Source organism: Clinocottus analis, unplaced genomic scaffold, assembly GCF_023055335.1.
Source record: "Clinocottus analis isolate CAN_PGR_092001 unplaced genomic scaffold, fCliAna1.0.p SCAF_109, whole genome shotgun sequence".
In the NCBI taxonomy this organism is placed as follows: Eukaryota; Metazoa; Chordata; class Actinopteri; order Perciformes; family Cottidae; genus Clinocottus; species Clinocottus analis.
The window spans coordinates 1-17294 of record NW_027175831.1 but is presented as its reverse complement, the minus strand read 5'-3'; the positions used below and the strand labels follow the sequence as shown (position 1 = coordinate 17294).

Here is a 17294-nt window from a genome sequence, read left to right as displayed (position 1 = left end):
TTGCCAATCAATTGTGTTGCATGTTCTTTGTCGGCAATAAGCAAACTGTATCTGATTTCCTGTTTTGAGATGAGCTTTTATTTTGAAGGCGAAAAACAGTTAAAACGGAAGCTTGCATTTAACGGCTAAAATGTTAACTGTCAGTTAAATAGAATAGAAAAGGAAACTGTCAGCAAAGAGGCACACGTTTTTACGTTGGTTTGGGAAAAAATATAACATTTAAAATCAGTCAAAGCGTCTGTTTAATAGTACGCTACATTATATACATTACGTGTTTATGTTGTGACCACTAGTCGGCGCTGTTCGCGCGTCTGGAGGCGACGGAGACCAGAGAGAGAGAAGAAGAGAGAACGTGGACTTGGCCATGCGGTCGTTGAGCTAAACTAAAGTTAAGAGGAAAACAGAAAAAAAAAACCTGTTGGTCTGGTTCTGCTTCGTTCCGGATCAAACTGGTCGCTTCCTGCGGCGGCGCGATGCGTCGTCCTCTGGGATTCAGCTTAACCTTGTAAGTAGCTGAAGCTAACTGCTAAAGATACGCCAAGCTACCCGCTAGCTCAGCTTAGCTTGAGCTACAGTGAGGCAGCTAAGCTAGTCTTTAGCGCATCTGTGGGCTCAATGTTATGTTTAGTTTCCGCTCGTTAGCTTCAGGTGAGTTTATAAACCGGGTCTCGGTCATCTGGATTGTACGAAATCCAAAAGAAAGAAGAGGGGAAGAAAACTCGCCATGTTTGATGATGGTGATGATGGTGAGTCACTCTGCTGGTTAGCCGCCAGCTAGCACAAGTTCACTGTTCCTTGTTTGCTATAATCTAACAGCTATTATGCAGAAACTATGTCTTTAATTAGCAGACATATTTTGACCGGAGGGATATCATTGCATCGTGTCAATCTTTCCACAATGCCCGTTCAAAATGCCTAATGAAGCTGGAAGAGAGCACGAGATGAAAGTCGGTTCATTTTACTTGTAATTGAATTGTCTCATGAATATTTTTAAACTTCTAATTATATTAAAACATGCGGAGTTACCTTAAACTAATGATTGTGAGCCGCTTTCTCATTCGGCATTAATAATTATATTCACTAAACGGCTGTTCTTTAGGATATTTTTCACCTTTGTTAGTTGTATCATGAATAACCGTTCCTCGCCGCACACCTCCGTTAGCTGTTAAAGTAACGTGACATACGGGTCTCTCTGGCGGTGAGATGGTTTATGACATTTAATTGTTCTATATTTTATAAAACCGCATCAAGCCGAATTTACCAGCAGATCTCTAACAGTCTCGACGGTCTTCCAAATATAATTGTAAGGAAGCAGGTGAAGGTAAGGTTTTTTTCTTCTCTTTTTTTTCCCAGTGACCGTGGAAACGGAGGAACCGTGTAAAAAGTGTACCTGAACGCAGCATCTCACACAGTTTCCGTAGTGTAGTGGTTATCACGTTCGCCTAACACGCGAAAGGTCCCCGGTTCGAGACCGGGCGGAAACATGTTTTTCCTTTTGAACAGTAGTTGAGATGTATTTATAATGTTGTATTTATAATGTTATCCCCGGAGACAGTAGATATAGACAGACAAACTGACGGATAGATAAAATAATCCTTTATTAGTCCCGCAGTGGGGAGATTGCAGGATTACAGCAGCAGTGCACATACGACACGCTTAGTAAATAAATTAAAGAAATCAAGTAATATAGATACAGTAAAACGGTAATAAACAGTAAAGAAGAATACAGTAGAAATATTAAATTCAAATATAGAGGTTTTTTGTTTTTTTTTACTTAAATGTACTATATATTGCATGAGATGAAGGTAAAAAGAAAGGTAGGTAAAAGTGATTATATGAATGTAGTAATTTAACATGATGTGTTTTAGTTGCCTGTGTTGTGGAACGATTTCCGTTCTCTCGCACCGTTTTCTTATGCGGTACCTGAACACACCACTACAACACAGTTTCCGTAGTGTAGTGGTTATCACGTTCGCCTCACACGCGAAAGGTCCCCGGTTCGAAACCGGGCGGAAACACTTATTGCTTTTTTTTTCTTTGTTGTACTCTCCTATAATAACAGGTTATAACGTCTTAGTTTATTTCATGTGTTAGTAATCTCTGTAACTAAATTAATCTAGTTACCAGCCTCTGAGATGTAGTGCAGCATAAAGATACGAAGTGAAGTACAAGTATCTCTGACATGGATATAATAATAATGCATAGCTAGCACTTTTCTCCAGTCCAGAGTGTAAATGTTCTCCTGGATGGTTCTCCTCATGAGGGTCTAGTCCAGAGTGTAGATGTTCTCCTCATGAGGGTCTAGTCCAGAGTGTAGATGTTTTCCTCATGAAGGTCTAGTCCAGAGTGTAGATGTTCTCCTCATGAGGGTCTAGTCCAGAGTGTAGATGTTCTCCTCATGAGGGTCTAGTCCAGAGTGTAGATGTTCTCCTCATGAGGGTCTAGTCCAGAGTGTAGATGTTTTCCTCATGAAGGTCTAGTCCAGAGTGTAGATGTTCTCCTCATGAGGGTCTAGTCCAGAGTGTAGATGTTCTCCTGGACCGGCCTCCTCATGCGGATCTCGTAGACGATGTGCGGTGGCTCTTCAGAGGAGAAGCTGGAGGAGTTTTAAACAACAAGAGAACTTCAGGTTCTGATCCAGAAGAAATGCATCGTTCTTCATTTCAATGTTCAGACTCCATCAGAAAAGAAGTATTTTAAAAGTTGTTGTCATTTGAGAAATAAAAAAATATGAATTAAAACTTTAAATCTGCATCATTGTGTTATTTCGGCATAATTTTTTATCGGTCTGGTGCAATTCACATATTTTCAGATCTATTAGAAGACACCATTTTATTAATTATTTTATTAATTATTAATTATTAACAGCCTCTGAGATGTAGTGCAGCATAAAGATACTAAGTGAAGTACAAGTATCTCTGACATGGATATAATAATGCATAGCTAGCACTTTTCTCCAGTCCAGAGTGTAAATGTTATAATATAACAGTAATACAATAATTTTTTTGTAAAAGCAAAAAATATATATTTCAAATCTGCACAGTTGCTTTCTTACCAATAAATGATCAGAAGTCAATTTAATGCTAAAATACAAAAATGTAATTTTTAGGTTAGCAGCATAGCTAGGCTAATGTTAGCTGTTAGCAGTCAATCAAAGGGAGAGTGGTCCCCTCTTCACATGCTGTAATAATCTCACACATCTGAATACTTTATGCTTCTTAAACCGCTTCCACTCCTATAGTCCCACTTCTCCTGGACGCTCCTCATCTTTCCCACAATGCACCTCATCAGCTCATAGTGTTTAACTCACCAGCCGGTTCTTAAGGCTCTTCTGTGTATTCCTCCTGGAGAAGGAAACAAGATTTGAAATGTGTTCAGCTGAAAAGACTTCAGTCGTATTTAGTTTGAAACAAAGCGCAGAAATAACAAATATTCTGGTTTATTTTGTGTAAATCTTCAACTGAAGGAACAGAAGAGAAAACAAAAGTTACGAAGGTAACTACGGTTCTATGAATCTGGATGACAGTAAGGATGAAATAGAACGTACGTTTGAAGGCAAGAAAGAGAAAAACTGAGGCCAAGACCAACAACACGGTGAGGGAGAGAGAGAGGACGGGAACGTTGATCTGAAGGGAGAGAGAGGGCAGAGAGTCCTCCACCTGAGAGGGAGAGAGAGAGAGAGGTCAGACTATGGAACTATGAATATGAAGCTAACGTCCAACATGACAAAGAGAAAGCTCTGCTTTTTTTAGAATCTGGAAAGTATTTGTCTTTATGTTCTAAAGGCTTAAAACGGTGAAAACTAAAAAAGTAGAGAAACAAGTTTAAATTTTCTTCATATTTCTCTATTGAACATGGCCGAAGCTTTTGAAGTTACAGACGTAAAACTGAACATATGTTACGTCTCTAGCGGCGTCGTTGTGGTTACTCACCGCGACGGCGTCGGCGCGCAGCAGCGTGGCGTTCCTCCTCAGGACGGCGAGCTGAGACGACAACAGCGTCTTCCAGTTCACTGCAGCGACACGGACGCGTTAGAATGAACTCATGAAGACGATGAGTTATGACGGACCTGAAACACTGACAATGAAATACTGGCGCCGCGCTGAAGACACAAGAGTTCCCGCGGCTACGTCGAGCCTCGGCTCCGGACACGGAGGGTCAGCTAGTTAGCGTGTTAGCTTGTCCCTCTCCGGAGTGAACAATGTTCAGCTCGTTTTCCGTAACCGGTGTAGCACCAAAGCATGGTGGATTAGCCTGCTAAGCTGTATTGCCAGTTAGCTGGTGAGCTTATTCCACCATTGCTTTAATGCTACACCGGTCACATAAAAATGGCCGCCGCTCTGCCCATCTCGCCGTATTGGTTTAAATGGCGACGTCTCTACGGTCTGTGGCTCACCTGTGGAGGACGACGGCTCCGTGACGCCGCCGGTCGTCTCTGATGTCATCGTTGCTGATGTCATCGTCTCTGTCGTCGTTGGAGGAGAACTGGTGGCCGGAGCTGAGGGGAAGAACACAACAACACGTGAGAAGTTGTTTAGATGTGTAAATATCAGTCTGTATGTTACTGGTTAAGAGCCCGCATCCAGTGGAAGGTCTCACCTTTGAGAACTCTCAGGTTCATGATCACCTTCTTGTCGTTGAAGATCCCGTCCACGTCCACCCTGCAGCAGTACGGCCCGCTGTCCGTCCGCCTCACGTTCACGATGTCCAGGTCCATCTGTCCGTCCAGGACGTCCCCCATCAGCCGGTACCGATCCGCCACCTGAAGTAAGAACGGTATTAGACTTCTATACAACCAGAGGAGTCGCCCCCTGGTGGTCAAGAGAGAGAATGCAGCTTTAGCACATGAAGCATAGACTTCTATACAACCAGGAGTCCCCTGACCTTGGAGATGACCCCGTGCTCGTCCGTCTGCACCAGGATGTTGTTGCACCAGAAGGTTCCGCAGCCGCGACCCCAACAGACCCGACTGAGACCGAACCGCTTCACAGAGTACTGACAGGACAGAGAGGCCACGCCCCCTTCCGCCACTTTAAACCCACACACGGGGGAAAACTGTCCAGCTGCAGCGCACAAACACACACACACCGATACACACACACACCGATACACACACACACACACACACACACAGCAAGGGGTGTAGATATACACTTTAATATACAAGCAGTAAATATACATTCACAGCACTGTGTATATGTAGGCTGAATATATATATATATATATATATATATATATATATATATATATATATATATATATATATATATATATATATGCAAGTGATGTTACAGTCAAAATACTACAGTAAAGGTACTAATATCCCAATGGAAAAATATATTCTTTCCAGTAAAAGTACTAATACCGCACAGTACAAATACTATGTTGACACCACAGTGTACAAATCATTTGTTACAGTAAAACTACTCTAATACTGTAAAAGTACTAATACAATGGGGTAAAATACTCTTTTACAGTAAAAGTAATGATGGCAAACAGTAAATATACACAGCACACAGTAAAATAAGTAGTAACACACCTTTTAAGATACTGCTTTCCAGTAAAAGTACTACTATCACGCTGAGTAAAAGTACTCTGGTACAGTAAACATTGAGAAATGGCGTCACAGTGACGGAGAGACCGAAGGGACAACAAAGGATTTGCTGGAAAAATTACTTTAATTTAGTTTCTTTCTCTCAGGACATCTTTTGTTTTAACTTTCATAACTTTTGTGTGCAAACATATTAATGTGTGAAGTAATACAACTAAATGTAGCGCAGTACAAAGTACAATATTCTCCTGTGAGATGTGGAGTGATGCAGCAAGAGGAGCAAAGACAAAGTACAAATACCACAAATCTGCGCTGAAGCGGCGTACTGGAGTATAAATATACTGCAGTACTTTGCACCACCGCAGTCTGTCTCACCTGACAGGACGAAGAGGAAGATGATGAAGGTCCGAGGCGTTCGACAGCGGCGAGCCGAGACGGCGGCCATCCTGTGAGTGAGTGTGTGTGTGAGAGTGTGTGTGAGTGAGTGTGTGTGTTCATTGTCCAGCTGAAGGACAACACAGCGTGTCTCTGTGACGGCGCTGAGGGAGGGACAGACACACACTGTGTGTGTTTGTGTGACGTCTCGATGACGAAGTCTTCATCGCTTCCTTCAATAAGTCTTTCATGTCTTCAGCAGGGAAAAGATTTGCTGCGACGAGTTCTACGGATTCCTTCTGTGTTCCATCCACATGACGCGCAGAGAAGAAGGCTGCGTTAGCCATATTATGAATGTAGCATCAAGCTACAGGGTGAGAGAGAGAGAGAGAGGTTGTCCTCCATCAGTATTTGTGTTTATGGAAATCATCTCTGCTGAAGGACACACACAGAGACTTGAATGTTTTTACAGACACAGTCACATTTAAAAAAGTAAAATATGTACCTGAACAATCGTCTCGGCCTCCACCGGCTACACGTGGCGAGTCTCGCCAAGAAATAGTTACGCTGAGAAGAGGACGGCTGGCTAGTTAGCTAGCTAGCTTGACCTTTTCCAGAGCTGGCTAGTTAGCTAGCTAGCTTGACCTTCTCCAAAGCTGGCTAGTTAGCTAGCTAGCTCGACCTTCTCCAAAGCTGGTTAGTTAGCTAGCTAGCTTGACCTTTTCCAGAGCGGGCTAGTTGGCTAGCTCATCTCCGGCTCTCTTTTTGGTCTGCTAGCTGAGAGGAGGGGCCGTAGACCCACTGGGATGTGTCTTCTCTTCTGTAACCAGTGTAGCATGAAGGAATTAGCATGGTAGCTAGCTAACTAGCCGGCCGCTAGTTGAGCGGTAAGTTTAACAACCAAATGCTAATGCACACTGCTGTAGCCAGATGAAAACTTTCTCTGCATCATTTTCTGTGAGCAGTTTAGCATGAAAGCTCGTTGCTACCAAGCAGGAAATATACGTCTACATTTACTGCAGAACCCCAAAGCATGATGGGAAACCTCCGGCTCTCTTCTGGTATCACAGCTGATTGTCATTATCTAGACACTTTTCCAGAACTTGCTTATATAACTTGCTTATATTTATTTTTTTAATATAAGATAACTAGATGTACTAAAGTATATAATGAATGTTATTTTGCTGAGATTAATAACAAATATATGCAATACATCCGTGAAGGTTTTTGGCCTGAAATGTTTCCTAATTTGCATTTGACTCATTAAATAATTCTCCTGTTTATCCATTAAAACTCTAAACATGAATCAATCCACTTTAACCTGAGTTAGTCAGGTTTTTAGGGGTTAAAAAGTGTTTCTGTTTGCGTTTCAGGAGCATCGACCATTAGTTTTCACTGTAGGAAGTACTGCACTACAAAAGGACTTTGTGTCTGTCACACACACACACACACTGACGCTGGCTGTGTGGAGACATCGCAGAAACACAGAGGACTCATTCACGCCAAATATTTCAGTTTTAACCCTCCCATGTCTGTTTCTCCCCAAACTGTCAAACCTGAGAGGCTTTTAATTTGAAAATCAGGCCATAACATGTTTAACTTTGAAGGGAAATAAAACTTCACGACAGAAGAGAACATGGGCGGGGTTTACCAGATATACTTTGTACACTCATCGATAGACACGTCACTTCTCTTAAAGTCACTTGACAGACAGCTGATAGTGAAGACTTCTCTCGTCTGACCATGAATTTTAAAAGAAACGAAAGAGGATATAAGTACGATGAAGTTGAAAACCAGCACTTGAAGCTGAAGGATTTGAAAGAGAAAACTCGAGGATTGAGAATATACAGATACCTCGGCAAAGAGGACGTGCCGGCGTTGCCTCATCCTGAGTTTCATGTGACTCGTGTGAGACACGACACGGACCAGGACGGGCTACGCGGCATCAGGCGGGATGAAGGCTTCAAGAATCCGGGCCGAGGCGCTCTGCTGTGGTGGAGTCCGTCTGTGGGGAAGGACGACATGGAGTCAGCCGAGCAGAGGCTCCTGAACGCCTCCTCCACCGACCGGACGGAGGCCCAGGACCGGCAGAGCTTCCTGGGGAAGTTTGCCACGTCTCCGGCCTTCACAGGGCACTCCAGGCTGGGCTCGTACCGCTTCACCTTCCCTCTGGAGGAGCTGCTGACGGCCTACAGCGAGCAGGTGAGGCCTCAGCATCTCCAGGTCTGATCCAGAGGAGTTCTGGAAGCGTCCTGCCAATACAGTCTATCTGAATGATTATTATTATCACGACTGCTTTAAACACATCGTCCACTCTTCCCTTTGATGGGTGCTTTCATTGTTTTCAGTTCTGCGAAGGTGAGCCGCCCGTCATGCGCGTGCTTGGGACTCACCTGTTCGCTCAGCAGGTGATGCACGTGGTGCTGGTCCACGGTCCCGCCCACCAGGAGTACTCAGGTCATCCACTGCTGCCCGACGACGACCCGAACGCTGTCTGCACCTTCAGGGACGGACGCTTCATCTGGAGGCCTGAGGCCATGAGCGGGACTCATTAGTGAGTACCAACCAGACCCTCAAGTGTCTTACTGTTATTACAGACACTGAACTAACCACAGACACTCAAGTGTCCTACTGTTATTACAGACACTGAACTAACCACAGACACTCAAGTGTCCTACTGTTATTACAGACACTGAACTAACCACAGACACGCGCTCTCCGTTTTCTTTTGTCAGCTATGAGTTTGATGAAAACAAGATGGAAGCTCGTGATGCGGGTCCCTACCCTGAGTTTTATGTGTGGGATCACGTCGCTGTCGCCCTGCATGTGGGTGATGAGGTACTTTCACCACTTCTTCTCACTCTGAACACACCGTCACCTTTTTAGTTTGTGCTATTTAGTCTTTTTAGGACCTGCAGGTTCATTCATGACGGACTTATTTACATTTTAACGGTCAGTTTGATTTCATTCCCGAAGCTTTTCTCAGGTGAACTGTAGCCAACAACTGAACTCCAGTTGTATTCCTGCTGAGCCTCTGCCTGGATCTTCCCTTTAGCTTTTCTATGTGACCTGTATGCTATATGATGCCTGTCATAAAGACTACTAAAGTCCAGCGTGACTTGAACGCACCATTAGTCCCTCATCAGAGCCTCATCACAGCTGACAGGATGACGTGCGACTGTCTCTGCAGGACTTAAGACACAGTAAATACTCTCTGTACTGTGAATACATTCACTCTGCACTTCTTCTGCTTCTAGATGCTGAACTTTGATGCCGGCCGACTGAGAGAGAATCTCAGGTTCTGCACCACAGACAGTACTGACCCTATTCACTTAGGTGGGTTTGAGGACGCCGAAGAGGCCGAAGGGATTGTTCAAGATTTGTGGCCCGACATCGCCTCACCACTGGAGGAAGACCGAGGGATACAATAATGACCTGTCCAGTACAACAGAAGTAATATAATCTTAAGTAGAGTTTGTGTGTGTGTGTGTGTTAAACTGTGATCAGGAATGATGTCATTGAGCAACTGGTAGGAGGATAAGGGGGGTGAGGGGAGGGAGGGGGGGGGGGGGAGAAGCTGTGGCGATCATGGAAGGACTCTCTCTCTGCTCGCGGCTCAAAGGAACAAAGGAAACCGATCGTGGGCTGAATGAAGTCGATAATCACGCTGTCGCTATGCCCCTGCTAATAATCCTGCTAATAATCCTGCAATAAACATATAATCTGAAAATCAAAGCAGTTCTGTAATAAATTTGTCATATGGAACCAGTAAAGTGTGTTCATGGTCGTAGAAAGCCAAGTCCTGTGTGCCTACATCCATACAGGAAGATTCATACAGGAAGATTCATACAGGTAGATTCATACAGGTGCATACATGTAGAGTCATACAGGTGCATACATGTAGGTGTGCAGGTGCTTGCTGCGATCACAGCTGTTACTATACAGCTGGCAGTGACCAAAACCACGGACCACCACTGATATATATATATATATATATATATATATATATATATATATATATATATATATATATATATATATATATATATATATATATATATATATATATATATATATATATACACACACACATACAATTACTAAAGTAAATTCATAATCTAATAAATTCTCTTTTTGTTGCATTGACCACTGAAATGCAAATGTATTTCTTTTGACTTTACCCATTTATATTAATGCACTTGTTGATTTATTTATGCTTGTTGTTTACTGCAGTGTTTATCTTTGTATTGTTATATCTTCATAACAATGTGCGTCTACCGTCAAATAACGAAGACGCGTATTGGTCAGAGAGGCTTTTATTCTGAAGGCCGCTGTCGTGACCGGAAGTTGTCCGCCGACGCCGGTGATTAGGAGCAAAGACCGGAAGAGAATCGTGAAACAAATAACAAAAAACGACGTTTAAAGTATGTCAGCGACCTTAAAATGACGTCATCTCTTTTGGAGGGGAAGTAACAAACTGTTCTACAAATTTAAAGCCGACGGAAGTTCGTAGCTAACGTTCGCGCTCGCGCTGGTCGGCTCGTTAGCAACCGAAGCTAAAGGCGGACAGATGCCGTAAAGCGGAGCAGCTGGTCGTAGCTGCCCGGGCAGCCTGAAAGGTGAGTGTTTCCGGTTTACGACCCGGACTCTGCTGCTGTTTAAAGCTGTGAGCCGCAAACCAGGAAGAACACGTTCAGGTAAACATTACTGTAGCGAGTACACCAGCAACAATATGAGGTACTTGTACATTAGTTGAGTGTGTCCATGTTGTACAACTATAGACAGTGTACTTTTTACTCAGAGGTACATATTGTACTTTATACTGTACTACATCTGATAACTACTCCATCTCAGAAGTATGTACTTGATACTTTACTACATCTCAGAGGTACATGTAGTACTTGGTACTGCACAAAAATGATAATAAAAATGACTTTGACTGACTTTTTGTGTCTCAGAGGTACATGTAGTACTTGGTACTGTACTGTGTCTCAGAGGTACATGTAGTACTTGGTACTGTACTGTGTCTCAGAGGTACATGTAGTACTTGGTACTGCGTCTCAGAGGTACATATAGTACTTTGTGGTTCTTGTGTCATCAGTCTGTTGGGTTGCAGGATGCTTCTGGACCTGGACCGGGACCCGGACCGGGACCGGCGGCTGATCCGGCTCCGGTTCCCCAGCCTGGCGGTGGGGACGGTGCTGCTGCCGCTCAGCGGCCTCATCGGCTGCCTCTTCATCTCGCTGCTGTACCACTATGAGGACGCCACCTTCACACACTGCCAGGTGAGGACTCACCTTCACACACTGCCAGGTGAGGACTCACCTTCACACACTGCCAGGTGAGGACTCACCTTCACACACTGCCAGGTGAGGACTCACCTTCACACACTGCCAGGTGAGGACTCACCTTCACACACTGCCAGGTGAGGACTCACCTTCACACACTGCCAGGTGAGGACTCACCTTCACACACTGCCAGGTGAGGACCTCTGAGGAGAGTCATTCTGATGCGGGAAGGTCGGACTAAACTCTGTGTGTGTGTGTGTGTGTGTGTGTGTGTGTGTGTGTGTGTGTGTGTGTGTGTGTGTGTGTGTGTGTGTGTGTGTCTCTCCTCGGCTCCAGGTGTCTAACTACCTGCCGTCCATCAGCTCCGCCATCAGCCGCGTCCCTGAGCGCTACATCTGGCGCTGCTGCGTCGGCCTCCACTCGGCGCCGCGCTACCTGGTGTCCGCCGTGTACTTCAGCTTCTACCGCGGACGCTTCGCCCGCCGGCTGCCGGAGCGGCTGCTGAGCGCCGCGGCGCTGCTGTGCAGCCTCGCCGAGAACACCGGCCTGCTGCTGCTCACCTACGTGTCGTCCACCGAGACCTACAGTGAGTCATGAAGAGATGTTACTACTATTATCATTATTATTATTACTATTATTACTATTATTATTACTGGGTTCTTACATTTTTAAAATGGTTATTTCCAGGTCTTGAAAATACAATAATCCCCAAAGTCATGTACATCAGGTTAAAAGTCGTGTAAACTGGTCAGAAGGTGCGTTTGTGTCCTCAGGTGTTCATAAAAACAGTTTCATCGTGTTCATCGCGAGCTCGCTGCTGCACATGCTCATCACCTGCAGGCTGTGGCAGGTGATCCAGAGACACTCCGTCAACCCCGAGGTAAACACTTTTATTATTATATATTATGCATTATTATGTAATATATAATATGTATTATTACATCTGAAAAGAAACACAGAAAAACTTCACAGATCGGTCCCAATCTCTAAAGAAATGGGGATTCAAATTATAATTTTTTCAGCAACAAAAACACCTTTTACTTAGAATACTAAATATATATTTAGTATTTTCAGTATTTTTATGAGCAGTGCTGAGTTTCGCCTGCAGAGGGCGCCAGCGAGCTAAAGATCCACCTCATGAGCACAGAGCAGGTCTTTGTGAGTCCTCAAGCTCCTCTCAGGGTTCAAGGTCGTCTGTTTCAAGGCTCTAAAAGAGCGTCCAGGTGACCTTGAAGAGGTTCTAGAGACCTTGAAGAGGTTCTAGAGACCTTGAAGAGGTTCTAGAGAGCTCAACCGACGCGTTTCTCTTTAAATGGCCGTCGGGTTCTTTGCAGACGTCACTTCTGGCTGGACGGTATTTCGGTGCTTCCCTGTTCCACTTGCAGCTTCCTGCTGGTCATGTGACTCTGAGCTTCCAGGAATGTATTTTAATATTTAATGTGCACATCGCCAGGGTTCCCACACGCTGGAACCCGTTTAACCCTTTGAGCACTTAAAGGGACAGAGGATGACATCACATGAACATGAACGTGATCCAACACATTGTAGAGGATCAATAAATGGAGGCGGAAGATGTTTCAGTTGGATTCTCTTCCTCAGGAGCGGACGTCGTTCCGCTGGAAGCTTCGTCTCTTCCTGTGCAACGTGAGCTGCTGCCTGGCGGCCGCGTACTTCTTCAGGCGCCACAACGCGCACTGCGAGACGGGAGGTGAGCCGCCGGCGCTGTGATTGGTGGACTGGTGGGGAGGGGGCGGGGCTTGTAGTTCCTCACCGGCTGTGCTCTCTGCTCTGCAGTCTACACCCTGTTCGCCCTGTTCGAGTACCTGGTGGTGTTCTCCAACATGGCCTTCCACATGACGGCCTTCTGGGACTTCGGGAGCAAAGAGGTGGTCGTGGCCACGCCCCCCGAGGACAAGCGCTACTGAGCGCACGACCTCACCTGGCGACCTCACCTGTGAGCGGGCGACCTGTTTATTCGACGTATTTAAAGGCGCAGCCTCGTGAACGTTGTGAACATCCTGATGTCAGAAGCTGCAGTAGAGATTAAACATTTCACCTGAGTTCCTCTACTCGTGTTGGTGAGAACCTCAGCTGCTTTTATACGACCTTCAGCTGCTTTTATACGACCTTCAGCTGCTTTTATACGACCTTCAGCAGCGATACCGAGGTGTTTCCTTCATGTCTAAAACAAAGACTGCTTATAGGAAGCGGGCGGAGTCGTCACCCAGTGGTTTGTGGACTGGTCTTGACAGGAAGTGACCATATATGGACTGAGGAGGAGGCGATGTTGAGTGGCTGTATACGTCTCTGGTGTCGACCTGTCAATCACCTTGGAGCCCCGCCCCTAAAGCATCGCCCTGTTTTACGGTCTGTTTGACTGTAGATTGAATCCAGACGTCTGATGCTAACGTTAGCTTAGCTAGTTTCTCTGACTGCAGATCCAGACGTCTGATGCTAACATTAGCTTAGCTTGTTTTTCTGATGACTTCAGAGCTGAGCGTCTGATGCTAACATTAGCTTAGCTAGTTTCTCGTCGTTTTAGACGTTTTATTTCAGAAGAATTGTTTATTATACTTCTTTTTTTTTAACTGTTGAATTAAAAACTGCACTTAAACCTGCGGAAGAGAATCAGGATCATGAGGAAAAGGAGAATTTATATTATGATGTAAAAAATAAAGACACAATTACAGTATATAATGTAATTACATTTCTAACTATTAGTTTGATTTATTCTCAAAATGTCAAAGAATTTCTTTTGATTTATTTTGTACTAATTATGAAAGTTCAATGCAAAATGTTCTTTTCTTCTTTATGACTGAAATTCATTTAAAACAAACTCACATTTTCCTCAAAGGACTGAAACAGAAACAGAACTGTAGCGCTGCTGCTAACAACTAGCGTCACACTTCCCGCTTGTGTTTCAGAATAAATGAATTTGAGCGTGAAGGTCTTTTATTGTGAAAGAACCAAAATGTTTTTTTTTTCTTTAAATGCTCGTAAAGTTAAATTGGAAATAAACTTCTATTTTTATTAAACAAAACACGACTCTTTATTAACTTAATTACCTACAAGAGAGGAAACGAGGCCGTGTGACGCTGGACGGTGGCCTTCAGGGACAAAAACCACGTTCACCTTCCTGCTTCCTGTTGCTCATTGATATTCCTGTGATGACGCCTTCATGTTCCACCACAGTGACTTATTTATTCTGGGAGATTATTTAATAAAAGTACTGATAATACTCTGTAAAAATACTCTTTCACAGTTAAAGTACTGATACCAAATACTTATCTCTATATATATATATTAATATATATTCTTAAGAACACATAATAAAGGTAAACATTTTATAAGCATAATGTCCATAATGTTTCATAATAATATAATAACTAATAAGGCATAAAGAACATGTTCCCTGTCTGCTTCACAGATATTAACGTTGTTCCTCTTCTGGTCTTTAAACTCACTTCCTCAACGTCGTCTTCCTGATCGACAACTGACCAACAACCAGAGACACACACTTCTGCTCATCACAATATTAATAATAATGATAATAATAATATTAACAACACGTCTGTGAGCACGACTGACTGCTAGTTAGGAACTAAAATAACAACAATAATGTTTTGATATCGACCAGCAGCTGTGAGCTCCACCTTTAAAGTCATGAGCGTTTTATTTGTCTTCGTCAGCTCGTCTTCATCAGCTCGTCTTCGTCAGCTCGTCTTCGTCATGTCGTTACGTTTTAATAACACGTTCAGAACAAATCTTTTGAGTCTTTTGTACGTTGTATTTTGATTTTAATAATTTCTCCAAGGCGATATGTTACAGCATCAGAAATGCTTTAAATTAATATGAAGCCCCCAAAACAAACTACGACCTGTAACTTCCCCGTAATTCAAACCCTGAGCCCAAAACCTTTTTTCTAACTCAAAGATGAAACTTGCAACTGAACGTAAACAACAACAACAACAACAACAACAACAACACGTGCGTAGACGGGTTTCTCCGGGCGTGGCGTTCGAGGACCGCGCCTACAGCAGGACGCAGGGCTTCTTCTGCGCGGCGGGCTGCGGGTTGAGGAAGGCCCTCGTGGCCTCGGCGAACACCTCCTTGATGCCGTCCTGGTTGAGGGCCGAGCACTCCAGGTAGCGCAGCGCGTGGATCTGACGCGCCAGAGCGCCGCCCTGCTGGTGGCTGACGGGCGCCTGGTTCTGCTCCTTCAGCTTCCGCTGCGTCTCGCCGTCGTTCCGGAGGTCGCTCTTCGTCCCGACGAGGAGGATGGGAACGCCGGGGCAGTGGTGGGACACCTGCAGAGAGACAGACACACAACGAGACACAACGAGACACAACGAGACACAATGAGACACAACAATGAGACACAACGAGACACAACAATGAGACACAAAGAGACACAACAATGAGACACAACAATGAGACACAATGATGCCTTCAAGCCCCAAAAGTCTATAACTGTATGAGCAGGAAATAAAAACACTTTGGTTCTTATCAATAAATAAAACTCGTCTGGCCTCTGTTGCCGGGTAGATTTGTGACCTCTGACCTCTGGGTGCCACTTGTGTTTGATGTTCTCGTAGGAGGCGGGGCTTGAGATGGAGAAGCAGATGATGAAGACGTTGGTCTGCGGGTAGGACAGCGTCCTCAGCCGGTCGTACTCCTCCTGACCCGCCGTGTCCCACAGGTTCAGACTGATGGTCCTGTTGTCCACCGTCACCTGAACGCACCGCGCACACACACACACACACACACACACACACCTAGTCAGAGATTTGTGTGTTTAAGTTTTTTAAAAAGTAATATATTAGAAATTAACAAACTGATTTCTATCAAATTTTCCCTCAATGTTTACGTATTAATTATCTGACAATAAACTGAATATTTCCGAGATAGATAACTGTTACCATAAAATTAGGCTAGCGGCGCGAGCTAGCGGGACGAGCTAGCAGCGCAAGCTAGCCTCTCCCACCACCTCCACAGCAAACAGCTAGCGCTGTGGAGGTGGTGGGAGAGGTCCTCGTGCTGCTAGCTCACGCTACTAGCTTGTGCTACTAGCTTGTGCTACTAGCTCGTGCTACTAGCTTGTGCTGCTAGTTCACGCTACTAGCTTGTGCTACTAGCTCGTGCTACTAGCTTGTGCTGCTAGCTCACGCTACTAGCTCGTGCTACTAGCTTGTGCTGCTAGCTCATGCTACTAGCTCGTGCTACTAGCTCATCGCGCCTCTTCAGGTGCTGCCATGTTTGAGCTCAAGTAAACAACGATGAAAATTCAGCTCAAAATAAAAAAAGCGTTGTCAGCGTTAGCTGCAGCAGCTAGCTCTGACAACCAGCGAAGGTAGTGGGACACACACACACACACACGCACACACACGCGCACCTGGCTGCTGTAGTTGTCGAACACCGTGGGGATGTACTCCTTGGGGAAGGCTCCGGTCGTGTAGGAGATGAGCAGGCAGGTCTTCCCCACAGCGCCGTCGCCCACGACTACACACTTTATGCTCTGCATGACGACCTCTGACCTCTGAGCTTCAGCGACCTGCAACACACAACTGTTACTGAGCGACATCTCAGAGGTACGTGCTGTACTCTGTACTGTACTTCATCTCAGAGGTAAATCTGTACTTGTACAGTGTTGTATTAGTACTTTTACTGCAGTTAAAGGATCTGAATACTTCCACCGCTGCAAAGTACACAAACTACACAAACTACACGAACTACGACGGAACGGCCACTTGAGTCTCTGAGAAAAGTCTCAGCGCAGAAACCCCATCAGGCCGCACGCCCTCAGGTACGAGCAGCACAGGTGACCTGGTGACCTGCTCATGTGGTTACCTGGTTACCAGGTGACCTGGTTCACCTCCAGAGAGTCGGATGCTTCACGCTTCAGTTTCTTCCAGTTAACAAAGTTTGTTCAGAGACACGGGACGTCCCATCGTCTGACTGCAGGGAGAGAGAGAGAGAGAGAGAGAGAGAGAGAGAGAGAGCGAGAGAGAGAGAGAGAGAGAGAGAGAGAGAGAGAGAAAGAGAGAGAGAGAGAGAGAGAGAGAGAAAGAGAGAGAGAGGTT

General features: G+C 44.8%; 4 protein-coding genes and 2 non-coding genes across 9 annotated transcripts; 4 read left to right on the top strand and 2 right to left on the bottom strand.

Moving 5' to 3' along the window:
- The first annotated feature begins 1411 nt into the window (after positions 1–1411).
- On the top strand, positions 1412–1484 carry trnav-aac (transfer RNA valine (anticodon AAC)). The gene has a single exon. It is a non-coding gene; the product is annotated as a tRNA-Val (tRNA).
- A 109-nt stretch (positions 1485–1593) lies between these two features.
- On the bottom strand, positions 1594–6078 carry timd4 (T cell immunoglobulin and mucin domain containing 4). Its single transcript, XM_068598950.1, has 8 exons — positions 5927–6078; positions 4885–5063; positions 4600–4762; positions 4397–4498; positions 3933–4012; positions 3548–3659; positions 3311–3344; positions 1594–2596 (listed from the first exon to the last, which is right to left on the bottom strand). Exons 1-8 carry the CDS (start codon positions 5994–5996, stop codon positions 2512–2514), a joined length of 825 nt encoding a protein of 274 aa, XP_068455051.1. The 5' UTR covers positions 5997–6078; the 3' UTR covers positions 1594–2511.
- trnav-cac (transfer RNA valine (anticodon CAC)) lies at positions 1946–2018 on the top strand. Its single transcript has one exon. It is a non-coding gene; the product is annotated as a tRNA-Val (tRNA).
- A 1392-nt stretch (positions 6079–7470) lies between the features above and the next one.
- LOC137801497 (uncharacterized) lies at positions 7471–9457 on the top strand. The gene is made up of 4 exons (XM_068598949.1): positions 7471–8128; positions 8275–8480; positions 8662–8764; positions 9184–9457. The coding sequence occupies exons 1-4, from the start codon at positions 7670–7672 to the stop codon at positions 9355–9357; spliced, it is 942 nt and encodes a 313-aa protein (XP_068455050.1). The 5' UTR covers positions 7471–7669; the 3' UTR covers positions 9358–9457.
- A 790-nt stretch (positions 9458–10247) lies between these two features.
- On the top strand, positions 10248–14254 carry pgap2 (post-GPI attachment to proteins 2). Of its 4 annotated transcripts, XR_011079743.1 has the most exons (7): positions 10248–10623; positions 11043–11211; positions 11551–11800; positions 11988–12094; positions 12814–12922; positions 13009–13292; positions 13419–14254. XR_011079743.1 is itself a non-coding variant. In XM_068598898.1 (6 exons), the coding sequence occupies exons 2-6, from the start codon at positions 11044–11046 to the stop codon at positions 13137–13139; spliced, it is 765 nt and encodes a 254-aa protein (XP_068454999.1). In that variant the 5' UTR covers positions 10248–10545; position 11043; the 3' UTR covers positions 13140–14254. The 4 variants fall into 4 exon arrangements, 3 of the variants coding, with proteins under 3 accessions (XP_068454999.1, XP_068454990.1, XP_068455007.1); XM_068598898.1 differs by having other exon boundaries at positions 10248–10545; positions 13009–14254; XM_068598889.1 differs by having other exon boundaries at positions 13009–14254.
- Positions 14255–15006: 752 nt separating this feature from the next.
- Positions 15007–17170, bottom strand: rhogb (ras homolog family member Gb). The gene is made up of 4 exons (XM_068598875.1): positions 17062–17170; positions 16607–16765; positions 15776–15946; positions 15007–15521 (listed from the first exon to the last, which is right to left on the bottom strand). Exons 2-4 carry the CDS (start codon positions 16733–16735, stop codon positions 15246–15248), a joined length of 576 nt encoding a protein of 191 aa, XP_068454976.1. The 5' UTR covers positions 16736–16765; positions 17062–17170; the 3' UTR covers positions 15007–15245.
- Positions 17171–17294: the final 124 nt, after the last annotated feature.